The 22,586-nt window shown below is 29.4% G+C and overlaps 5 protein-coding genes and 2 non-coding genes across 7 annotated transcripts, besides 6 other annotated features; 4 read left to right on the top strand and 3 right to left on the bottom strand.

The window, feature by feature from the left end:
- Positions 1 to 780: part of a mobile genetic element that runs on past the window's edge.
- A 264-nt stretch (positions 781 to 1,044) lies between these two features.
- Positions 1,045 to 1,073: a mobile genetic element.
- A 350-nt stretch (positions 1,074 to 1,423) lies between these two features.
- Positions 1,424 to 2,262: a mobile genetic element.
- Positions 2,263 to 2,799: 537 nt separating this feature from the next.
- Positions 2,800 to 2,872, top strand: TVAGG3_0717480. The gene has a single exon. It is a non-coding gene; the product is annotated as a tRNA-Met (tRNA).
- A 550-nt stretch (positions 2,873 to 3,422) lies between these two features.
- TVAGG3_0717470 (protein of unknown function (DUF542)) lies at positions 3,423 to 4,190 on the bottom strand (the record flags this gene model as incomplete). The annotated part of the gene is made up of 1 exon (XM_001307231.2): positions 3,423 to 4,163. The coding sequence occupies one exon, from the start codon at positions 4,161 to 4,163 to the stop codon at positions 3,423 to 3,425; it is 741 nt and encodes a 246-aa protein (XP_001307232.1).
- A 2,212-nt stretch (positions 4,191 to 6,402) lies between these two features.
- Positions 6,403 to 7,442: a mobile genetic element.
- A 2,405-nt stretch (positions 7,443 to 9,847) lies between these two features.
- On the bottom strand, positions 9,848 to 11,541 carry TVAGG3_0717450 (RNA polymerase II transcription regulator recruiting protein; the record flags this gene model as incomplete). The annotated part of the gene is made up of 1 exon (XM_001307230.2): positions 11,077 to 11,541. The coding sequence occupies one exon, from the start codon at positions 11,539 to 11,541 to the stop codon at positions 11,077 to 11,079; it is 465 nt and encodes a 154-aa protein (XP_001307231.1).
- A 2,229-nt stretch (positions 11,542 to 13,770) lies between these two features.
- TVAGG3_0717440 (uncharacterized protein) lies at positions 13,771 to 15,114 on the bottom strand (the record flags this gene model as incomplete). Its single annotated transcript, XM_001307229.2, has 1 exon — positions 13,838 to 15,049. One exon carries the CDS (start codon positions 15,047 to 15,049, stop codon positions 13,838 to 13,840), a length of 1,212 nt encoding a protein of 403 aa, XP_001307230.1.
- A 138-nt stretch (positions 15,115 to 15,252) lies between these two features.
- Positions 15,253 to 15,289: a mobile genetic element.
- A 1,174-nt stretch (positions 15,290 to 16,463) lies between these two features.
- Positions 16,464 to 16,501: a mobile genetic element.
- An 860-nt stretch (positions 16,502 to 17,361) lies between these two features.
- On the top strand, positions 17,362 to 19,368 carry TVAGG3_0717410 (uncharacterized protein; the record flags this gene model as incomplete). The annotated part of the gene is made up of 1 exon (XM_001307228.2): positions 17,362 to 19,188. The coding sequence occupies one exon, from the start codon at positions 17,362 to 17,364 to the stop codon at positions 19,186 to 19,188; it is 1,827 nt and encodes a 608-aa protein (XP_001307229.2).
- Positions 19,369 to 19,867: 499 nt separating this feature from the next.
- Positions 19,868 to 21,656, top strand: TVAGG3_0717400 (major sperm protein family; the record flags this gene model as incomplete). The annotated part of the gene is made up of 1 exon (XM_001307227.1): positions 19,884 to 21,623. One exon carries the CDS (start codon positions 19,884 to 19,886, stop codon positions 21,621 to 21,623), a length of 1,740 nt encoding a protein of 579 aa, XP_001307228.1.
- A 385-nt stretch (positions 21,657 to 22,041) lies between these two features.
- Positions 22,042 to 22,115, top strand: TVAGG3_0717390. The gene has a single exon. It is a non-coding gene; the product is annotated as a tRNA-Lys (tRNA).
- The last annotated feature ends 471 nt before the right edge of the window (positions 22,116 to 22,586 follow it).

Here is a 22,586-nt window from a genome sequence, read left to right as displayed (position 1 = left end):
CCATTGCCTAAAGGCAAGAAAGGTCGTAGGGTCAATCCCTACGACCAAATCAAAGCTCTTGCTGTGATACATGACCACTGGGCCTTTCCCTGTGGTCAAACAAAACAATGGAAACGTTTGAAATTACAACAAATTGATGTATCATATAGAGAAGTACGCAGATACTTCAAAGAAAATCATTTCACCAAGACGCGATTAGAGCATGCCGGGGCAGAAACAGCAGTAAGATATTGGGCGCTTTCACCCAATCTTATCTGGCACGCAGATGTTCATTATTTTAGGGGTGTTCGTGGCCAGTATATTTATGGCATAATCGACGATTTTAGCCGCAAAGTCTTAGCGTGTATACAAATACCAGATATGCTGGCAGCGACGACAGCGAACGTTGCGGCTTCCGCCTTCATTGAATTTGGTGCCCCTTATTGTTTCTGGACCGACAACGGTTCAGAAAATAGGGGCGCCTTTCAAGATCTACTTGATCTTTGGGGCGTCCAATGGCGGCATACAGACTCTCATTCTCCCTACCAAAATGGGAAGATTGAGAGATTCTGGCCGACATTGGAGCGCTGCCAAAGCATTCAGGCCATTCCTGCCTTTATTTGGGAGTACAATAATAACACACCGCATGAAGATCTCCCAATTAATCCATTAACCGGAACAAATTACACGCCAAATCAAATGTATCAGCTGAAACCGAAATACACAAATGCAGATACAGAAAGGTTGTGGCAAATATGGGATACAGATACAGGCATGACCGCTGTTGACACATTCACAGCGTAATAATAAACATAATTTTTTAATTTCATTTTTAACAAGTTTTTTTAAATGTATGTAATGAATAATTCATTAGAATATGATAATGCACATTGTAACAGAATAGAACAATCACCAAATTTTTTTTTGAAATTAAAAAATAAAAGTAAAAAGTATAAAGTAATCTAACCAAAAAAGATATTTAAAAGAATTTTGGAAAAACAGAATAAGGATAATAATATTATTTTAGATACACAATCGATGTACTGAAGAATAATCCGGTAAAATGATGATATAAAATTAGATTATTTTACAAGTAGCTAAAAGAATAAAACTATAATATAAAATAAATGAAGTTTAATGAAACAATAAAGGTTAAATAAATAATAAAGATTTTTATTTTATATCAGTATTGAGAAGAAGTAACAGCTGACACTTGGTAGACAACTTCTTTATGTCTAGAAAATTCTATCTTGCCTTTTATTTTTTTCTCGCTGTGAAACGTATTCGGTCATTTTTTTAAAAAATTAATTTTTTGTTAGAGATAAGAGCTAAAACTCGGTAAACAACTTCTTTATGTCTAGAAAATTCTATCTTGCCTTTTTATTTTTTTCTCGCTGTGAAACGTATTCGGTCATTTTTTTAAAAATTAATTTTTTGTTAGAGATAAGAGCTAAAACTCGGTAAACAACTTCTTTATGTCTAGAAAATTCTATCTTGCCTTTTATTTTTTCTCGCTGTGAAACGTATTCGGTCATTTTTTTTAAAAATTAATTTTTTGTTAGAGATAAGAGCTAAAACTCGGTAAACAACTTCTTTATGTCTAGAAAATTCTATCTTGCCTTTTATTTTTTTCTCGCTGTGAAACGTATTCGGTCATTTTTTTAAAAAATTAATTTTTTGTTAGAGATAAGAGCTAAAACTTTGCAGACAACTCCCCCATGTCTAGCAAATTTAACATTCGTCTCCCATTTTTATATATTTGGTTTAGAATGTTCGAAAATGCGTAATATGGTCATGAATATTAATTGAAAAGAACCTTGAATTAATTCAATCTGATCTCACAAAATATTTTAAATTACAAACTTTGTAGTTTGAATAGATAATTAGTATTAAACTCAAATAACTAGTTTATTTTTGAATAAAAATTATTTGAATTTATTCAATTTTGTGAATTTTCCTTCAAAAATCAAGTTTAAATATCTTATTTGCCATATAATTATAAATACAATGAAACATATTCGAAATTGAAAAGAATGACTTTTTCTGTTCTTTCAATCATTCAATTTGAATTTTGCAATATTGGATTTCTCATTAAATAGCTATTAAAAACAACAAGCAATTTAACTTACATTCAAATTTATTTGTGTTATATTCAATCTTCTCAAAACTTATAATTTTCGGCTATAGCATGATTATATGCTATATAATATAATAAACCTATAATAGTATCATTCTTTCAATTATTTGAAGAGAAAACCGAAAAAATCTATTTTCGGTCTATAACAATTTGAAAAATATTGCTTGAAACTTGAAAAGGAAAATTTGTTTTTATGCAATATTGGCATATGTGAAAATGTTTAATTTACTATTGCGCAGTTTTGTGTTTACATGAATTTTTTTTCTTTAAAAAAAATGTAGATCATTCAAAAGTGATTTCATTTTCAGAGTGAATATCGATAACGACTGACGATTAATCTCGAATATAAAATGTGCCTCTCCGTAATGATATTTACTAGAATTAAAAATCTCTTTGGCCAACTTATTGTTGTGTTGAGAGAGTTCAGAAAAGAAAAATTGCCTGTAACTAAATAATGGAAACGACGGGTAAATTAGATGCAAGGTTATAAAAATCAGATGCGATTATCGTTTGTGAGTTTCGAATTGAAATGAAAATATCGTTCACATAAAATTCATGAATAATATTACATGGCGACGTACAGTATATCACAGGGATCCATATTTCAATGATTGATTAATTAAACATGGAAGAAAAATGGCAATTTTTTATCAAAAACAAAACTTTTTTGAACCAAATGTATTGCTTTCGTAGCTCAGTAGGTAGAGCGTAGGTCTCATAATCCTAAGGTCGCGAGTTCGAGCCTCACCGAAAGCAATTTAATTTTTTAATTTTTTTGAGTTGTTTTTTATCGTCTTTAAGTCACAACTGATATCACGAGAAATAGTTTCATGATAAAGGTCAATAAGGGTAATTCTTATACGTACTGATTTTCGAGTAAAAGTAAAACGGAGTCATAAAATTTTCTAAAAATTATCATAAATTTTGTTTGTTTCTCATTAAATCTACAATAACTCTTCGTTTAAATTGCATGGTGCAATTCGCATTTTTGATTTACTCAGTATATCATATAAGAATTCTTTAGATCAAAATATTGCTCTACATACAGGCAGCTTTGTAAACTCTCTGTTGCATTTTGTACATGGGTTTGGTTTTAAAATCTGATTCAATATTATTTATTGGAAATATTGGAAAATTATTGGACAATTCAAAAGCATTGATATTGAAAAGATGACGATTTTGTCTCTTCATATTCTGGTTTCATATGGAACTTGTTGTTTTTTTAATACTATGAAGGTCTAATGAACTGTATGGAAAAATAATTAAAAAAAGAGGTGGATAAAATTAGGAAGACTCATTTATAATTTTATTCAGCACCAAAAACAATTTTCTTCTCAAGAGCAGAAGCCTGAGGGAAGATGAGGTTATTTTCTATATGAATATGTTCAAACAAAGCTTCATTGAACTGCTTAATCTGGCTGTAAGCAAGTTTATAAGAGTTGCAGCCATCAGCAGGAGCTGTGTAGTTATTTGTGAGTTTAGCCATATGGAAGTATCTAGCACCTTCATTCTCGTGTTCTTCCATCATAACTCTGATTGGATTATCAACAGTCATGCAGTGCATTCTGCCCATTGTTAATCCCTTTGCATCAGCTTCGCAAAGTTGGTATACGAATGGGAATAAGACTTGTTCTTCCTTCTGTAAGTGGTTTTCTAGGTCATTGAGAGAGTTGAGGAAGTTCTTCTTAACTTCATGTAACTCTGGATGTTTTTCGCCATGAACTTTGACGACCTTGCTGATAAGCTTAAGTGTTTCTGGACCGTATTTGCGAATGTTGCGGTGGTGTGTCTTAAGAACGTAATCGATCAACAAATCAAGTGGCCACTTTGAGAATTCGATACCATTTGACTTCTGGCTCTTCTCGTTCTCCATAAGAGCGTCGTAAACTGTATCAAGTGGGACTTTTGCGGTCTTGCAAGCGTCTAATAATTTTACATAACCATGGCAGCAAAAGTCAATGCCGAATTTTGCAAAGACATTAGCTGTTGAGAAGCTGTTAGCAACAATTGAACCAACAGATTGTTGAGCGAGGGATGCTTTATCCATTAATGAAGTGATAAAACTCTATCGAAATTCAATAGGAGAATTGGGAAAAGAATTTGAATTGGTTCATACAAAATTTTCTATATGTTGGGATTATTTTGGGAAAGTATTTTGTTGGTACTGAACAACTAATCTCAGCACATAAATGATGAACTCAATATTACCCTCAATGAAAACTAGCATCCCTTCAATGTATTACATTATTTTTGTGAGATTCCATATTTTCCCAACTTCAACGCATGCTTAAAAAGGATAGGATCACGAAAACTATGTATAACACAAGCAAATAAGAAGAATGCATAGTCATTTCCTGATAAATTAACTTCAAAATTTCAAAGACATCAAATTATTCAGCGAACTATACATTAACTCTTTCAAAATCCATCCTACAGAACTTGGTTTAGCAATGTATATTAAGATTACTTAAACTTCTTATCAAAAGAAAAAAGATTCTCAACAGCATCAGATGAAACAGCAAAATATCAAAAAAATCACTCTAAGTTAATATTATCATTCACAGAAGAGATATAAACATATGTACTCTAGTGCATTATATAACAAAACAATATTATTCAATCAAATGTAAGTAAATTTACTTTTGATAGTCAATGGTATTGTTTTTAATAATGAACTAAAGTTCATATGTTATTATTTTGTTTCAATTCAGTAATATTAAAAATATATTTGTTCAATAATCATGATTAACGACAATAATGAGAAGGCTAGAAGTCGTGATTTTTTGGCGTATTACCCAGATTTTCCTTACTTTTACCACTCCCCATGTAATTTCTGGGGAAAACGATAATTCATTTTTTTTCTGGATGAATAGATCGTTTTCCTAGAAAGGACCTCATATCTCTGGCTAAAAAGAGTGTCAGATCCTAAATAGATTATTGATCTAGTGTACAAATCCAATAAAAAGCCTATTTTTTTGGCTTTTTTGGTGCTCATTTTTTCGAAGATCTACATGAATATGGGAAACCATCGGATTTTTTTGGTTAACCCACATCTTCATGTAGTCTGGACTATCTTTCCTCGAAGGACCTCTTTACGGGTGTAAAAACTCATAAAGTTCTCAAAAGATTCATTCTCGATCTCCATGCTGAAAGAATTTACAATAAAAAAGAGATCTACGCATCAAACTACAGCCATAAATGAACTGAACCCCTAAAGCTCAGCTCTTAGTTTATCAAAAACGTCGAAATCCTTCTCATTGCAATCAAATTTTCTCAATAACTCATAAGAAAAATCGAATTTTGATTAAGCCGATGTTATAGGTATCACAAATACTACAAACTTGAGCAATATCGAAATTGCCAGCAAAAGTTTGAAATTGCATTGCTCATATTTGTTTTGTAAACTAAAAATCTGCTTATATTATTCATTAATTTTTTATATATTATTCATATACTTTAATAAAAACAATACTATTTCACCTTAAAAATGAATTTCATAAGTCAATATTATTTTTTTGAAAATGTATCAATTTTCGATTAAAACAACATGAGAATAAAATTTACGCAAAATTATTTTAAAAAATGGTTTTAAAAATTTACAATTGATTAAGAATAAGATTGCAAGAAGTTTTGAAGTTTAATTTTAAGAAAAAAAATTCGGATATTATTCATGGATCTAAGTAATCTGATATTTGAGTATCGGCACTATGCATAAAACATATATTTATAGTTTTTTTGGATTTTTATGATTTTAAATATATTCAAATTTGGCAATCCAATAGATTTTTAAAAAATAGGTAAATAAAAATAGATTACATATGCAGCAGATTTAGAACATGAAACAAATCTTATAGTGACCCAAAAAAAAAATTCATGATCCAAAAAAGAAAAAAATTAGCTAAATGGGAATCAAACCTTGGCATAATGAATCATTATGTCGGATGTTTCCACTACACCGGCAGTTCGAAAAATACCCTTGGTGGTTCTATTTAATAGCTACTCCCAACGATAGGCGGTGTCCCCAGCTTTAGAGAGGTGGTAAAAGTAAGGAAAATCTGGGTATTATTAAGAAAATAACAAATAATCTTTTTGGCATAATGGGATGGTCTGTATGCCAGGATTAAATGGATTGAGTTCGAATCAGGACAGTATTTTTTTTGATTTTCGCATTTGATACTCATAATATTAAAATGGGATAAATTAAATGATATATTTATAAGGTATATTTCAAATATATAAATATCAAAGAAAATGACAAACTTTTTTCTTAATTTTTTTTGTTTTAAGGGTGCACCCGTATGTACGTTTATTTGAGAGGAGGAGGATTACCCTCTCAATTTTGAGGGATTCGTTAGTTTATTTTCTCGATGAATATGCAATAAAATTTGATTTTTACCTTATCAATATACTTCATATAATATACACATGTTCATGTAAAACTTTTTTCCAAAATCCTCAGGAATTAAGGGATTTTTGAATTTTAAGAATTTTTTTCGAATTTTTTCGAAAAAAAAATATTTTCAGAACAGCCTTAACGGCTAAGATTTAGGAACAATGTTAAGTATCAAAAAGAAAGGAGGTCTGATATAGACAACATATATCGTTGAAGGTTGAAAAAATCTCTAATATTTGAGCCCAAAATTTCAAATTTTAATTTTTTGAAAAAAGAGGCCACCCGTATGTACGTTTATTTGAGAGGAGGAGGATTATATTTTTGAAAGGGTGAAACATTATGAATATGTTAATTATATAATAATATGTATTATTATAAAAAAGAAAAAATAAAGCACGTTAAAATTTTTCTTTCTTGATTTTTTACAAAATCTACTTAGAATTATGCAAAATATGACTAAATAATTATAAATTTCAAGTTAAATTTTAATTTTGATAAATAATTTAAATTTCAAAATATCAAGTTCAGTTCGACTATGTATGTAGTAATTCCTCAATAAAGTGCCGAAACCCTATTAAAATATATGAACATTTTCAACATTTTAATGTTTTTATTTAAAAATTTGTTGGAAAATGAGCTTCAAACAATTATTATGTAAATAAAAATAATTAAATATATGTATTTATTCGTATTACAACCGTAGTAAGTCGATTCTTCCTTTCTTCTACTGAGTTTTGAATTTGATTTCGAATTGTAAAGAGATTCAAAGGGAAAATACTAGCGGATAAAAACTACCTCCATGAAAGGGTCATAATGGAGTCAAGTTGTATTTTTTGATATTTTTTGCTTTTCGAGCCTAAATAGGTAGCCAAGATAATGCCTAAAAATAAGGTTCTAAATTCTGAAGTTTACATGATCATCTCGTGTGCACCCTTAACAATAAATTACTCAATTTCGATCAAACAAATGGTTTTATTTGTCTTAATATTCAAATATATATATGAATGCCGATAATGTGGTCGAGATGAACGGTTAGAGGCGGTTTAAAAATGTATGGCCTGCTAGCCAGATGTTACAGCTTGAAGCCGGTTGGGTTCCGAATCTTCGCCTCCTGAGATCTCACGAAGATCGCCCAATTCAGAAAAACGCCTCCCCTTGGTGCGCTTGAGCTGCCTGCATAGTTAGCAGATCATTTTGTTTTTTGCTTTAGGTTGTTAGCGAGCTTTAAATTGTTAGATCATTGATGCAATGAGTATGAAAATATTCATGCATGAGACAAGAACTTTCTTAATTTGAAAGTAGTATGCAGGAATAGATCGAACAATTTAATAAATTAGTGGGATCCACCTATAAAGTTTTAATGTTGGAAGTGATTCCCATTGGATTAATCGCAAAATGGGGTACTGGTCCGGAATTGGGTTCAGATAGCGGAACTTTGACCGACAAGAGTGTAATATGCACTCTTGTCGGTCACAATGTGTCATTCCGGGAGACATTGCCACTGCATGTCCCCCAGAATGAGACAATTTGTTGCAATCAGAATGTGCTTGCAAAAGTTTGACCGACAAGAGTGTAATATGCACTCTTGTCGGTCACAATGTGTCATTCCGGGAGACATTGCCACTGCATGTCTCCCAGAATGAGACAATTTGTTGCAATCAGAATGTGCTTGCAAAAGTTTGACCGACAAGAGTGTAATATGCACTCTTGTTTTAATAAATTTTAATTACCATATAAGTATCTTTACATACAATCTTTACATTATAATTTTTCCTAATTAATATTTATTTCATATTTTTTTGTGCTTAATCTAACTTATAGCATGTACTGAACTATTTTACAGACTCTACTGAGCTATCTCAACATATAAACCAGTGAAAAAAAACACATATATACTCACTTCATATTCTGATCTCATGCCATATTATCGCAAAAACTATATTTATACACCACACCTCATATAAAACATCATTTTAGCCCTATCTAAGCGTTCAAAACCTATTTTTCCCGCGTAATCTGATTCTTCAGGATCCGCTGATTCGATTTCTGCCGTCAGATCGCGAAAATATGCATTACATAACAAGATATACACAAATTACTAAACTTAATATTTTCCTTAAAATTTCTCTTGAAGTTCATACACAACAACATAATTTTCAAAATCCAATTTTTTCAAAAAATGTATGCATTCAAAAGTTCAGATTATATCTAGTCATTATCCATTATTAATTTTGAATTTGATTTTTTGAGAAATTCATTTTATTATACGTATTACTCAGAAAATTAAATATATTTGTTAGGGAAAACGGAGAAGATAATAAATATTGTCATATGGAGGAATTGCAATTTTAAGGAAAATATTAAGTTTAGTAATTTGTGTATATCTTGTTATGTAATGCATATTTTCGCGATCTGACGGCAGAAATCGAATCAGCGGATCCTGAAGAATCAGATTACGCGGGAAAAATAGGTTTTGAACGCTTCGATAGGGCTAAAATGATGTTTTATGAGGTGTGGTGTATAAATATAGTTTTTGCGATAATATGGCATGAGATCAGAATATGAAGTGAGTATATATGTGTTTTTTTTTCACTGGTTTATATGTTGAGATAGCTCAGTAGAGTCTGTAAAATAGTTCAGTACATGCTATAAGTTAGATTAAGCACAAAAAAATATGAAATAAATATTAATTAGGAAAAATTATAATGTAAAGATTGTATGTAAAGATACTTATATGGTAATTAAAATTTATTAAAACAAGAGTGCATATTACACTCTTGTCGGTCAAACTTTTGCAAGCACATTCTGATTGCAACAAATTGTCTCATTCTGGGAGACATGCAGTGGCAATGTCCCGGAATGACACATTGTGACCGACAAGAGTGCATATTACACTCTTGTCGGTCAAACTTTTGCAAGCACATTCTGATTGCAACAAATTGTCTCATTCTGGGGGACATGCAGTGGCAATGTCTCCCGGAATGACACATTGTGACCGACAAGAGTGCATATTACACTCTTGTCGGTCAAAGTTCCGCGTTCAAGTTATGAATGCGGAACAGTGTGCCAATCTGGGGGACATGCAGTGGCAATGTCTCCCGGAATGACACATTGTGACCGACAAGAGTGCATATTACACTCTTGTCGGTCAAACTTTTGCAATCACATTCTCATTATACAATCTCTTTATTTTCTTGCCTATCCATACATATATTTAGTACATAAACAATATCCTTATTCAAAATCCCTTAAACACAAATTTACCATATGATTTGTATTTATCTTTAAAAATCTTAATATTTTCATTAATTATTGAATTCTACATCTATTTAGTTTATAAAAACACTCAATGTTATACAATCATATTAGTTTATATCATTTATCATCAGTTTTCATTTTACGCATGTAGTTTTTAAATCTCTATCAATTTTGAAATGAAGAATATATTCACAATTATATGCAGTGTCAATAGACATCTTGTTGCCTATGAAATTAACAATTTTTTCAAATTATATTGATATTCTTCAAATTGTGAATTTGTTATATTTAATTACAAATATTGTCTTCTCCCTTATTTTGCATTTGACTTACATTAATAACCAAGCTTAATTTTAACAATTGATACCCAATTCAAAATGTCTTTCCAAAATTAGCCGAATTTCAAAAATTGACATGATACCACATTCTACATCAATTGGAATTAAGAAGATTCCAAATTAAATAAAAAATATCAATCTTTTCAAAATTTATAATATTATCTTTTTTTAAACTGTTATTATATCATTATCATTCATAGCCTGACTTATCAAAATGAATTTCAATTCATATTGTTCAAATAAAGCATTACTTTGAAAGTTTGAATCATTACTCCGACATATTTTCCTATATAGTAAAATCACAACCGAGATTGATATATGCATAACATTTCTAACCATTTGCATGTAGATATGTGAAATTTTAACTCTAATTTTAAAATATTATAATTTTTTTTATATATCATGTCATTATGTATAAATCAATTCACTGGATCATATATACTAATATATCTGTAATTGAATAGACTAGGCCAATTACATTAGTTTGATATCTTGATAACTTTTTAGATTTAGATTTCAACCTCAGCAATATATACTACTATGTACCAGTAATATAATGTTATAATAATGGGTTTGGACCTTCATGTAGTGTGGTTTTACAAGCAAAATAAATTTCGTCTAATTGCACTATGAATGTCATTAGTAGACTACTAAAATCATATGGTAGATTCTCTAATGCCTACATAAGTATATGGTATATGTCACAAAGAATGTCTCCAATCAGGGAGCTGTATTAATGAGCTTTTATAAAAATTTACGGGCGTGTCAGATTCCAATAACAAAAACTTTAGGGTATAGTTTCTGCCCCTGATACTGATACAGATAAAATACAACCCCATAAGGTTGGTGGTGGCCTTGTTCCTCCAAGCACTCCATTACCCACATATGAAGAAACTGGTTCAAAACCATATTATCCAGGTCTTTAAATAAAATTTATGGTTTCATATTGTCACATATATTTTTTCACATGCCTAAAATTTAGGCATAATTATATTCAATTTAAAGGAGTCTAAAAATTGAAAATACATTATATATCGTGGGAATAAATCAAATTTAATATTTTTAATTATGGAATTAACTCGTCTCTTGAGTACTTTGTAACGATTCTTAATCTGTGTATCTGTTCTACCCGGCATTCTTTTAGATATTTGAACCCAGTGTGGACCTAGATTTTCTACTAAGTCCAATAACTTCTGATCTTCTTCTTCAGTAAAAGGCTTTTTGTTAACTTTTGGTGATAAGTTATATACCCATCGATCATGACATTGTCTGGAATTCTTAGTACCTAGAACTTGCGAGATTAAATCCCATTCATTTTCGCCATACTTCCTAACAAGGTTCCTGAGCATTTCATCTTCAGCTGCGGAGAATTTGTTCTTTGGAGCATTGACGCATCTGAATGGTTTAATCATCTGTGTACTTCTAATTGCAGACATCTTCTAATAATAATTTTTTTATGATTGTGAGAGTCATTCAATCTCATTCAATAATTGAAATTTTGAATTTTTGTGAATGATTGAGAAGCTCCCTTCTCAATTGATTATTTTAAACAATATTTCTTACATCTTATTTTTTGAAAATTAGAATAAGAACACGATTTGCTTGCATGTTTTAAAAACATAAATACTCATTGAATTGTAAAAAATTTAGATTGTTGCATGCTAAGTTCGGTCAACGATAGAAATTGAGTGGAAATTAATCGTCGAGGAAGTACGATTATGTAAAGTAAAAAAATGTTGTGTGATTTTTAATATTATATATTATTTTATAATAAAATTTTTTTGAGTCATTTTAAGAAGCACATATAATTTTTTGAATTTAAAAATTAAAGTAGTGTCAAACGAATTTATCACTTAATTTAATACTCAGATTTCTTAAAATTAATGAAAAAAAGGTTTTCTGAGAACTTTTGAGAATGGTTTTCAAATTCCATTATTGAAAATATATAGGTATTGTATGAAATTCAAACTCTATATTTATTAAAATTCTAAATTTTTAATAAAATAACTTTTCAGAGGAATATGATTTTGAATGGTTAATTAATAAGTATAAAAATGTCTACGATTTTAAGGAGGGAATTGTTCCTTATGAGGTATACATCATAACTATATACCTCATAAGGAACAATTCCCTCTTGATAGCTGGGAAACTTTCTCTGAATAACTTATCATTTGGAGAAAGTTTCCCAGCTATCTATTAGAAACTAAAGGCTGTGAGGCACTAATATATAATCAGTGCCTCATAGCCTTTAGTTTCTTATTAAAAACGAGAAAACTTGTTCGAAATGATAAACAATTTCGAACAAGTTTTCTCGTTTTAAGGAGGGAATTGTTCCTTATGAGGTATACATCATAACTATATACCTCATAAGGAACAATTCCCTCTTGATATCCTGGATATTTTTGAATATATTTTTTGAATTAAAGTTCTCAAAAGTATTATCAAAAGTGATTTTTTAAAAATATCTCCAATTAATTAACTAATTAAAAGTATTATATTTTTAAAATTAAATAGTTTTTCAATTTTTTTGAAGGAATTGAGATACTTCCCACGACAATAAAATTGAGAGGTTTACATTATGACTGATCTTAGCATGCAACAAGATATGTAGTGCATATGCTATTCTAAATAAGAATTTAAAAAATTTATAATGATTGAAAAAGAATTGTGAGAATTGATTGGAACTTAAAGTTTTAATATGTGTTTTAATATATAATTTGTGCCCAATTAAAGACAATCTTAAAACGTAAATACAGTTTTGAGAGCTATTTCGCCCTTATGACTGAAGTACGTAAAAATATTCTGAAAGCATGTTTTCGATATGAATTCAGTTCGGATTAGAATGCAAATATTCGTACGAGAATAACATTAAAAATCATGAAAAATCATAAATTAATCATAGAGACCAATCATTTTTTGATTATTGTATCGACCGCACTGTATGCATTATTTCCAACTCATTTAATGAAGAGTACGCTTTTCTGAAATGTCTCGAGAAAAATTTCATTATCGGGATTTTGATTGGTGTTAATGAAATGATAATTATGATATGGATGTGCTAATTCAGCAATTATTTCCGAATTTCTTTGAAGAATTATCGATAACAAAAAAAGTAATGTATAAACCGAAGATATATGGAATAATACAATGCAAACACCTATCTGATTAAATTATTAAAACTGAAATGCCTATATACCCAACTGTGAGAAATCAAAGAATAGGAGGCTGAATACATAAAATATTCGCTACCCCAAAGTTTCTGTTTCGGACAAAAGTATATAGTATTTTAGTATTCAAGATCCAAATCATCGTAATCAACGTTTTTGATTTGGAAAATTCTTATGATTTTGATAATTTTCATGTATATCGATCTTTTAAGGAATATTGATTATAATTAAGCTTGACCATTTTGCGATTTATTTCCAAAATTTTTTCAAAAAATAAAAAATGAATTTCAAATCTTAGTTTTTAATAATGATTTTTTCACTTTCTAATTTTCTTTGGAAAAAATAAGATAAGCTATTATATTTGATTTTTTATATAATTTCGATATTCATGAGAAATGTGATCAAAAATGGGATTATTAAATTCTATAATTTTAATAATATCATTTTTACCATATGTTGATGTAGGAAAGCAAAGTAAATAGAGTATTTGGACATATTATGCCATTCAATCGTATTTAGAAAGAAATTGTGTTTTTTATTCAGATATAATGAGAAAGAAAATTCTTTATAAGACTTCCTTACGGATCAACTTAATGGCATCGCCAACTGTAGTGTTGTCTTCGACATGCTTTAATGAAAATTCGAAGCATTTCAAGAGTTTTCCAGCTTCTTCAACTGTAGCATCTCCTGGCATGTAGTTAAGATATCCAGAGAAGTCGTAGTTTGTTGGTGTCTTCAAAGAATAAGTAACAAATTCGATAGACTTTGAAGATTCTTCGCCATTGATAACATGGCTGAATAAGTAATCTTTGATTCTGCCTCCAACTTTGATCGATCCAATGGATGAAACTTCAATACCAGCGCCATCTGGGAATTCTCCTTGAACTCCACCGGCTTCGACAACTTTTTGCATTGTATATAAGAACTTGAACTGTTCGCCAGACTTAATCTTGTCATTCATGCATTCTCTGATTCTTGGAAGGATATCTCTAATTGTTTCGCTTGGTTTTGCTTTTGTATAAGCGGAAACGGAAGCAACAAAGTTAGCGAATGAGTATTTCTTAACGATTTCGGAATCGATGGACTTGAGAGGTTCATATGGAGTCGAAGGAGTAAATCTTCTAATATCAACAGGACACGATGCGCCCATATTGTAGTACTCCTTATCACTATTCATTGAAGCAGCTGCTAAGGAAACAGCAGCAATTTGATGCTCCAATAACTTTGTAGCTGTTTGTGTTTTGCTATTGAAGCAAGCAAGTTCCTTCATTGGGAATCTGTACCAGTATGATTCAGTATATTTTGGCGCTATTTTGCCTACTCCTTTAGTAATATATCTTGCAATCTGTGGATCATTGCCGCAGACTTTGCATTCCTTGTTATTAAGGCTAACTTCCTTGGTGAAGTATGTTGATGGCTCAATTGGGCATCCTTCTATTGGGCGAATGTTTACAGCGTTTTCATCACTCAATTCAGAAGCTAGATTAGCCATAAATCTACCATCGCACATATTATGGCAAAGATTTAAGACAATGAGGTTATCATTGAATCCGATCGATCCTAAAGACATCTGACTATTTAATCCATGGTATTCTTTCATCCAGGTTGTAGCTTCCTTTAAATATGTAATGGATAATGGAATTGAAATCAGTTCTGGCGTTTTTTGTCCGCTGATTAACTCAAATTCCTTAGCTTTGACTCTTAATCCAAGACATCTTTGTTGAATCTGCTCAATCAATGGATGAATATACTTTCTATCAGATACTGATAAAGCCATCTGTAAAAAGCTGTTTTGGTACAAGTGTATGCATTCAAGTCCTCCTGCAAAACGGGTCATGGAAGAATGAATTGAATTTTTTTTCAATAGATTGATAATTCTTTGTTCGCTTGAGAATTTCACATATTAAACTACAAGAAGTCATTTTATAGTTGATCGTTCAAAAATGAAAAGTTTTCTAATGAAATTTTTGGTTCGTTCTGTAATAAACAGAAATTCATCAAAAGTGACAGCTCTCAATTTTTTGACATTTGTAAATTCTAAATTGAATGAGAAAAATGAAATAATACTAAGCATAATACAATATTCTAGATTTAATTATAATTAGGAAAAAGTTAGTTTTGAGAGTACTTTTCATAGGCATATAGAATGAAATCTTCTGAAAAATAATATCACATAAACTCATATTATTTTCTAATATATAACTATTTTATATAAAAATCAAATTCAATGATCTTAAAAGCGAAGGATAAACCTCAAAATTTACGAATATAATGAGTGGGAATATAATGCTTATCTATCATAAAACCATATGAAATATCAATTTTTGCTTTACGCCTAATTTTTGACGACAATTAGCAAAAAATGTTAAATGTTAACACTCAGTCCATTTGAATATGAAAAATAAAATTGACTTTGATTAAATGTTTTTATTTCATGCAATTCTTCTTGCGACCAAAGATTTGAATAAAAGTTCAAAAAATAAGATAGCTTAAAAAATAATATACGGTAGTGTTTACTAATAGATGAATAGTATATAAATTCTATTAAAATGAATTTGATCCAAAAAAATATATAAAATTTGATCATAAATAAAATCGTTTTAAATTACTTCTTCATTTAAATTATAACAATTATTTTTGGTTTTATATTTTTTTGGATCAAATCCATTTTAATAGAATTTATATACTATTCATCTATTAGTAAACACTACCGTATATTATTTTTAAGCTATCTTATTTTTTGAACTTTTATTCAAATCTTTGGTCGCAAGAAGATTGCATGATAAATAAAAACATTTAATCAAAGTCAATTTTATTTTTCATATTCAAATGGACTGAGTGTTAACATTTAACATTTTTTGCTAATTGTCGTCAAAAATTAGGCGTAAAGCAAAAATTGATATTTCATATGGTTTTATGATAGATAAGCATTATATTCCCACTCATTATATTCGTAAATTTTGAGGTTTATCCTTCGCTTTTAAGATCATTGAATTTGATTTTTATATAAAATAGTTATATATTAGAAAATAATATGAGTTTATGTGATATTATTTTTCAGAAGATTTTGTGTTCTTCTTCAAAATTTTATTTTTTTATTAAAAAGAATCTTTACAAAATATACATTTACTTTAATTAATATTTAAAAACGTGCTCTATCAAAAGTTCCAAAAATTCAATATTTTAGCTTTTCTGAGGTGTCACTTTTGATGAATTTCTGTTTACAACACAGGGTATTTAAAAATTCAGTCACAATTACTGAATATTGCAATTTCTTAGTTCATTGGATTTTAAATAATAAACATTGCATGCATTATCGCATAATCATATCTAATAAGTACGAACTGTTTAAATTGCGTTAACTCAAAATCAAAATTATTTTTAATTTCATTCCGGATTAAATGTTTCACATTACAAGTACCCACCAACGAGCAAACAAATCGATGTTATAATTTTTGAATTTGATCAAATTAGTTATTCAATTTTTCGCAATTCGAGTTTATTAGTTTGATTTCATTATACCCTCAATGTTTAAGGTTCCCCTTTTAAGGATTTATAACTAAATCAAATTTGTGAGAATTATCTCCAAAAAAATGGATTTCTTATTCAGTCATGCTCAAAATAGTAATGGTATGTATAACCATGACCATTACTCAACTGAATTTGAAAAAGCCCATAAATTATCAACTCAGAATTTCACTTCTCCAATTTCAGATTATTTGTACCCAAAATGATGTCAAGATATAGCCATTGATAAATGGGGGATGAATATTTTACACCATTTATTTGATTACATTTACATTTTATACATAAAAATTTTACAAATCATTTACTCGTGGGAAAAATTTTAAAAAGACAGACAAATGTATTTAGAATTTTGACACAGACTCCATATCTAATAGAATTGATTATATTTTAAGTCGTCCACTCAATTTTGTGAATGTAATATTTCTTTTAAAAGTTTTATGTATAATATCATTCTTATATCTAAAAATGACAACATTACACGGTGATAAATTTTGACAATTCATATTCAAAGTTTGAAAGAAATATTTGAATTCTATCAATTTTTATCAAATTCTCAGAATGATGTTTAACCTTCTTGTAAGGACTGCAACATCTTATTTAAAGGAGTCAACTCCAAAGAATTCAGATGCATGCTTTAATATAGCCTATATTGATTCAAATAATGAAGCTTTTAGTATAACCTCTCAATTTCAAGGCTTCTTTGTTGCTTACAAGGTTAACAACGGGAATACTCAGTTCATAAAAAAGGATCAGGAAAAGATATCCTCTTATAAAAATACAAGAATAGAGGCAAAACTCAATAATCACGTTAATAATGATTTCATTTTCATTTCATTTACAGTTTCCAACAATAATCAAGAACCTATTGACTTTTCTTTGGGTATTTATGCAGATCTCCAGTTACTTATTCCTCAAAGTACCATAATTCCACTAGATTTCCGTCAAGGTTTTACAATTAAGTCAAATAGTGAATCTTGCTCTGTTCTTACACACGGATTAAACAGTTCTACAAATGCCGATGCATTTTGGTATGGAACACCTGATATTAACAACAGGAGAACACTAACAACAAATCCATATTGGGAAAACCTTTCAAATCCTCAAGAAATACATGGAGACATTGAGATGGCATTATCATGGCAGAATAGAATTATAAAGGCCGGTGAAACCGTCGAATTTGGATTTACAATCGGAAAAGGAACTTCCATTAAGACTCCACCAAAGCTTATCCTTAACACAGAACTTCAAGAAAGATATGATCCTGAAACAAAATTAAGCATCAACTTTACTGTCTATGATAATGATGTCAATGATGATGTTACAGTGTTCGTTTACAATAGCATTAATCAAAAAACTCTCAATAGTTCCTTCAAAACAAATGAAACTTTTAAACATAAATATGCAATAATCACAAAAACTCTCAAACATGGAATATACAATTTTCAGATTTGGGCAGTTGACTCATCCGATTATACCTCAAATCTTATTGAAAGAACAATCTATGCGACAAAACTCCCTACAATTAGAATTGACAACGAGCTTGGATCATATAAAAGAGGCGAAAATATTACTATACAAGGCAAGGTATGGGATGAATCATTTGTTCATTTCCATTATAAACTTGACAATGATGAAAGTTATTATACAATTACTGAACAAAAGGTAACAAATAATATTGAGACAGATTTTATTATAACTATACCTATACCAGAAACATTAGAAGGCAGTAATCATACCATTACAATTTATGCTACAGATGAATATGGATTCAAGTCAGAGAGCATAGTTGATAAACACTTTACTCTTATTGAAGAATCAGAGCCAGATGTTCCAATTGAGGAAGAAAATAAAATTCCATCTTCACCTTCATCAAATGTTGATGATTCAAATGAATCACCAAATGAGGCGAGTAAAGAACTAACACCAGCACAAAAACCAGATGAAAAAGATAAGGAATCAAAACTGATTCAAAGTTCGGAATCAAATCATTCAGCTCTAAAAGATAATTCGGAATTAACATCAAATAGTGACACTAATAAAAATCTTGGCATTGGAACTAATGAAGTAAGACCATCTAAATCCAATAAATCATGGATAATTCCAGTAGTTGTTGTATGCATTATAATAGTAATTATAGTTCTAGTAATTGGCCTGATTTACTTTGTTCATAAAAAGAAAAATGAAGGTTCACAAACTGATTCATCGTTTGATGATATGCAAGAGACAATTGCAATCGTTACAAGCAATTCAACGCCAGTAACTCTGGATAATCCTTTATTCTCAACAAATTTGTCAAATGAAGAAGATGATATCTTCAAAGATGATTTCGAAGAACAAAAAACAGAGCATCTTTTATATATTCTTCACAACAATGTCGATAACACTTAAATTTCTATCTTTTGTATTTCATTTTTTTTTTCGGAAATTAAAAAATTAAATTTCAAATTTTGGATAATTTAAATTGGATAGGCATTTTATAATTAGTAACACAAACATAACATATATTTTGATATAATGACTATAAAAATATATGTTTCTGAGAGTAAAACCATTCTTTACAAATAAAACCTGTAATTTACATTCAATCACATTGAAACGAGTCCAATCATCTCAATATCATTTCATAATTATATATAGTGCTTATAAAATTGTTAAGATTTAACAAGGTTTACATCAAAAATTGTTCGATATATTTTTGACAAAGACCTGTAATAATTTTATGAACTTATTTCATTAAGCTAAGTTTCCTCTAAAAATCGTTTGCTACGATATGAATTTGCAAATTCATTTCATTTTGAGGGAAATTATAGTTGCCTTAATTATATGATTCATTATCAATTATAGAAGAATATGAATAAAAGCAACTTCAAATGGATAAAAATAACCCATTAGCATTATTCAAATTTTGATTAAACATTCAATTTATAAATTCAGAAACATTTATAAATTTTGTTTGTTTCATATAATTCCAAATAGTATCTTGTGACAATATTAGATAACTTTTTTTGACAAATTGCAATCAAATTTGTGATTATTGACGTTTTTCTCTCAAAAGTAGGACTCCTATCAAAAGTTTCATTATGATGCTTGGTTTCTTCTTATATCAAGCTATCTCCGAACTGGTGGTTATCAAAAAGACAGGAGACAACGATAATTCAAACTTTGATCTCAAGGTTAAAGATGAAGCAGGAACAGTGTTCGAATCTACAGAGAAAAACAAAGGCTGGTTTCTTGTTTACAAGGTGAATGATGGAGAATTACAGCTCTTAAGAGGTAAGGACAATGGCAAAGCAAACCATGAAGGAATTTCCATCGAAACAGAATATGATACCGTTTATACATCCAATTATTTGACATTGAAGTTTAAAGTAAAGAATGACGGAGATACTGATAAAACGTTTTCATTAGGTGCATTTGCAGATCTTAAACTTAATTATGTTGATGCATTTACTGTTAAACCTTTTCAATTCAGACAAGGACATAGGATTGTTCAGTCAAAGAATAATTTAGTATTCAACTTTATTACAAATAATAACAAGCCTTCATCAGAAGTGGATGCATTTTGGTATGGTCCAAATTCTTATTCCTATACAAATTGGAAGACTTATCCATATTGGAATAACTTAGAAAACCCAGAAGAAAAACAAGCTAATGTTGTTTCATTTTCATGGCAGAACAGATTGATTAAACCAGGTGAGACTTTAGAGTTACAAGTTAGATTGGGTTATGGTATAGATTTAAAGAGCCCACCTAAGATCTTTTTGAATGAACCTTTAGCTGATAGATATAATCCAAACTCCAATCATGAAGTGACATGGACAGTTTATGCAGAAGATGGCTTTAATAGTATGAACTTCCATTATCTTGATTACTATAAAGGAAAAATTAGATCTCAGAAAGGAATTAACATGGAAAAATCAATCAAATCTGGTAAATTTACTTTAGAGTTCAAAGAAGCAGGACCGTATCAATTCAAATTTGTTGTTGAGAATGCTTTTGGATATAAATCAAATTCAATCCAGAAGGACATTATTCTTAATAAGCTTCCGACAATCAAAAATTCTAATCAATTAAAAGAAAAATACAATCCAAGTGATGAAATCGAACTAGTTTTAGAACTTTTTGATGAAAAGAGTGTTACTATTCATTACAAGATTGATGAAAACGGACAAGATCATGAAATTCCAGAGAAGAAGGAGTGTAACAATCAAGCTGCATCTTTCACAATAAAAATACCATTTACATCTCTTGAAGAAGGAACACACAAGCTAATAATGCATATTATTGACGACGATGGATTTAGATCTGAGAATGATCTAGAATTAGATTTTCTAGTTGAAGCTCCCAAAGAACAACCAAAAGAAGATGAGAAAGAACAACCTAAGGAAGATGAGAAAGAACAACCTAAGGAAGATGAAAAAGAACAACCTAAAGAAGATGGAAAAGAACAACCTAAAGAAGATGAAAAAAAAGAAAATGATAAAGATATATCTGAAGAATCAGACGACAACAAAGAAAATGATAAAATAGCGAAACGTCCATCACGAAGCAAGAACTCTTGGTTGATTCCTGTAATTGTTATATCCATTCTTGTAGTTGTTGCAATTATTGTTGTGATAATATTTTTCAAGATGAAAGGAAGGAATGAAAGTAATGAAAATAATGATTCATTTGATAATGCTGAAGAAACAGTTGTAATGTCAAACGAGCCTCCAGAGATAGCAACAGAAGATCACAAGTTGTTTAGTACAAGTGCGGTACATGATAGTGATAATATTTTTGGAGGTGGAAATGATGACGAAGATCCTGCACTAGACGTTTAATAAATTTCTTTCTATATGCGATTTTTTTTGAATTTTGATATAAAATAAAATGCAATAAACAAACTTACCATTATAAACAATAATTGGAAATAATTATGCTAGTTTGTGAAAAAATTAAATTAGACAATTCGTGATTAATATAATTAAGGATTAATTTTAATCATTCATGATGGAAATTCCATAATATAGATGTTTTTAGAGTTTTTGTCAACTTTTGAAAGTGATTAAAATGTTCAATGAAAATTTTATTTAAAAGTAATATGAAAATACAAGGGAAAAAATTTAAAATATTTTTTTGTTCTTGAGATTTTTTTTAAAATTCGATACCACTCAGAAAATTGAAATATAAAATTGAGAGTGCAATTGAAATATCAATTAGTTATTTTTTTATATTCGAAAAAAATTGAAGATTCGAATAGCCTGTGTAGCTCAACCGGATAGAGCATAAGACTCTTAATCTTGGGGTTGCGGATTCGAGTCCCGCCACTGGCTTTTTCTCTTTTCCAAACTTTTCCGGTTTGATTCAATTTTTCAATATTTTTTTGTATTCAAATACTTAACATTTATTTATTTCATTATATAAAAATTGTTGTGCATGAAAAATAGCGTGACTTCACTTCTGACAAAAAGTGACACTATTTTGAGGATTTTTGACATTTATTTGTCAGATTTGGAAAATGGAGAATAATGATGTAAGGTATACACTAATTAAAATTATTAGATATTAAAATTTGAATTGAAAACAAAATTATATTTTTTTAATAAAAAATCATTAATATATGATGTTTTAAATTTATTATTATTTAATATCTGAAATTATTGAATGATAACAGTTTATATGTTCTCAATTTAAAAAAATTGTGAAGAATTTATATTTTTGGAGATGGGTGTTTAACATTTGTGAGTGAGAATGCAAGTAGAAGTTTGGTGTTTTAAGGCTAAGTTGATATAGATTTGCTGTTG

The sequence above is a fragment of the Trichomonas vaginalis genome, chromosome III (genome assembly GCF_026262505.1).
Source record: "Trichomonas vaginalis G3 chromosome III, whole genome shotgun sequence".
Lineage (NCBI taxonomy): Eukaryota > Parabasalia > Trichomonadida > Trichomonadidae > Trichomonas > Trichomonas vaginalis.
Note: the sequence above shows the minus strand (reverse complement) of the source record. Positions and strands in the feature narration are given on the sequence as shown.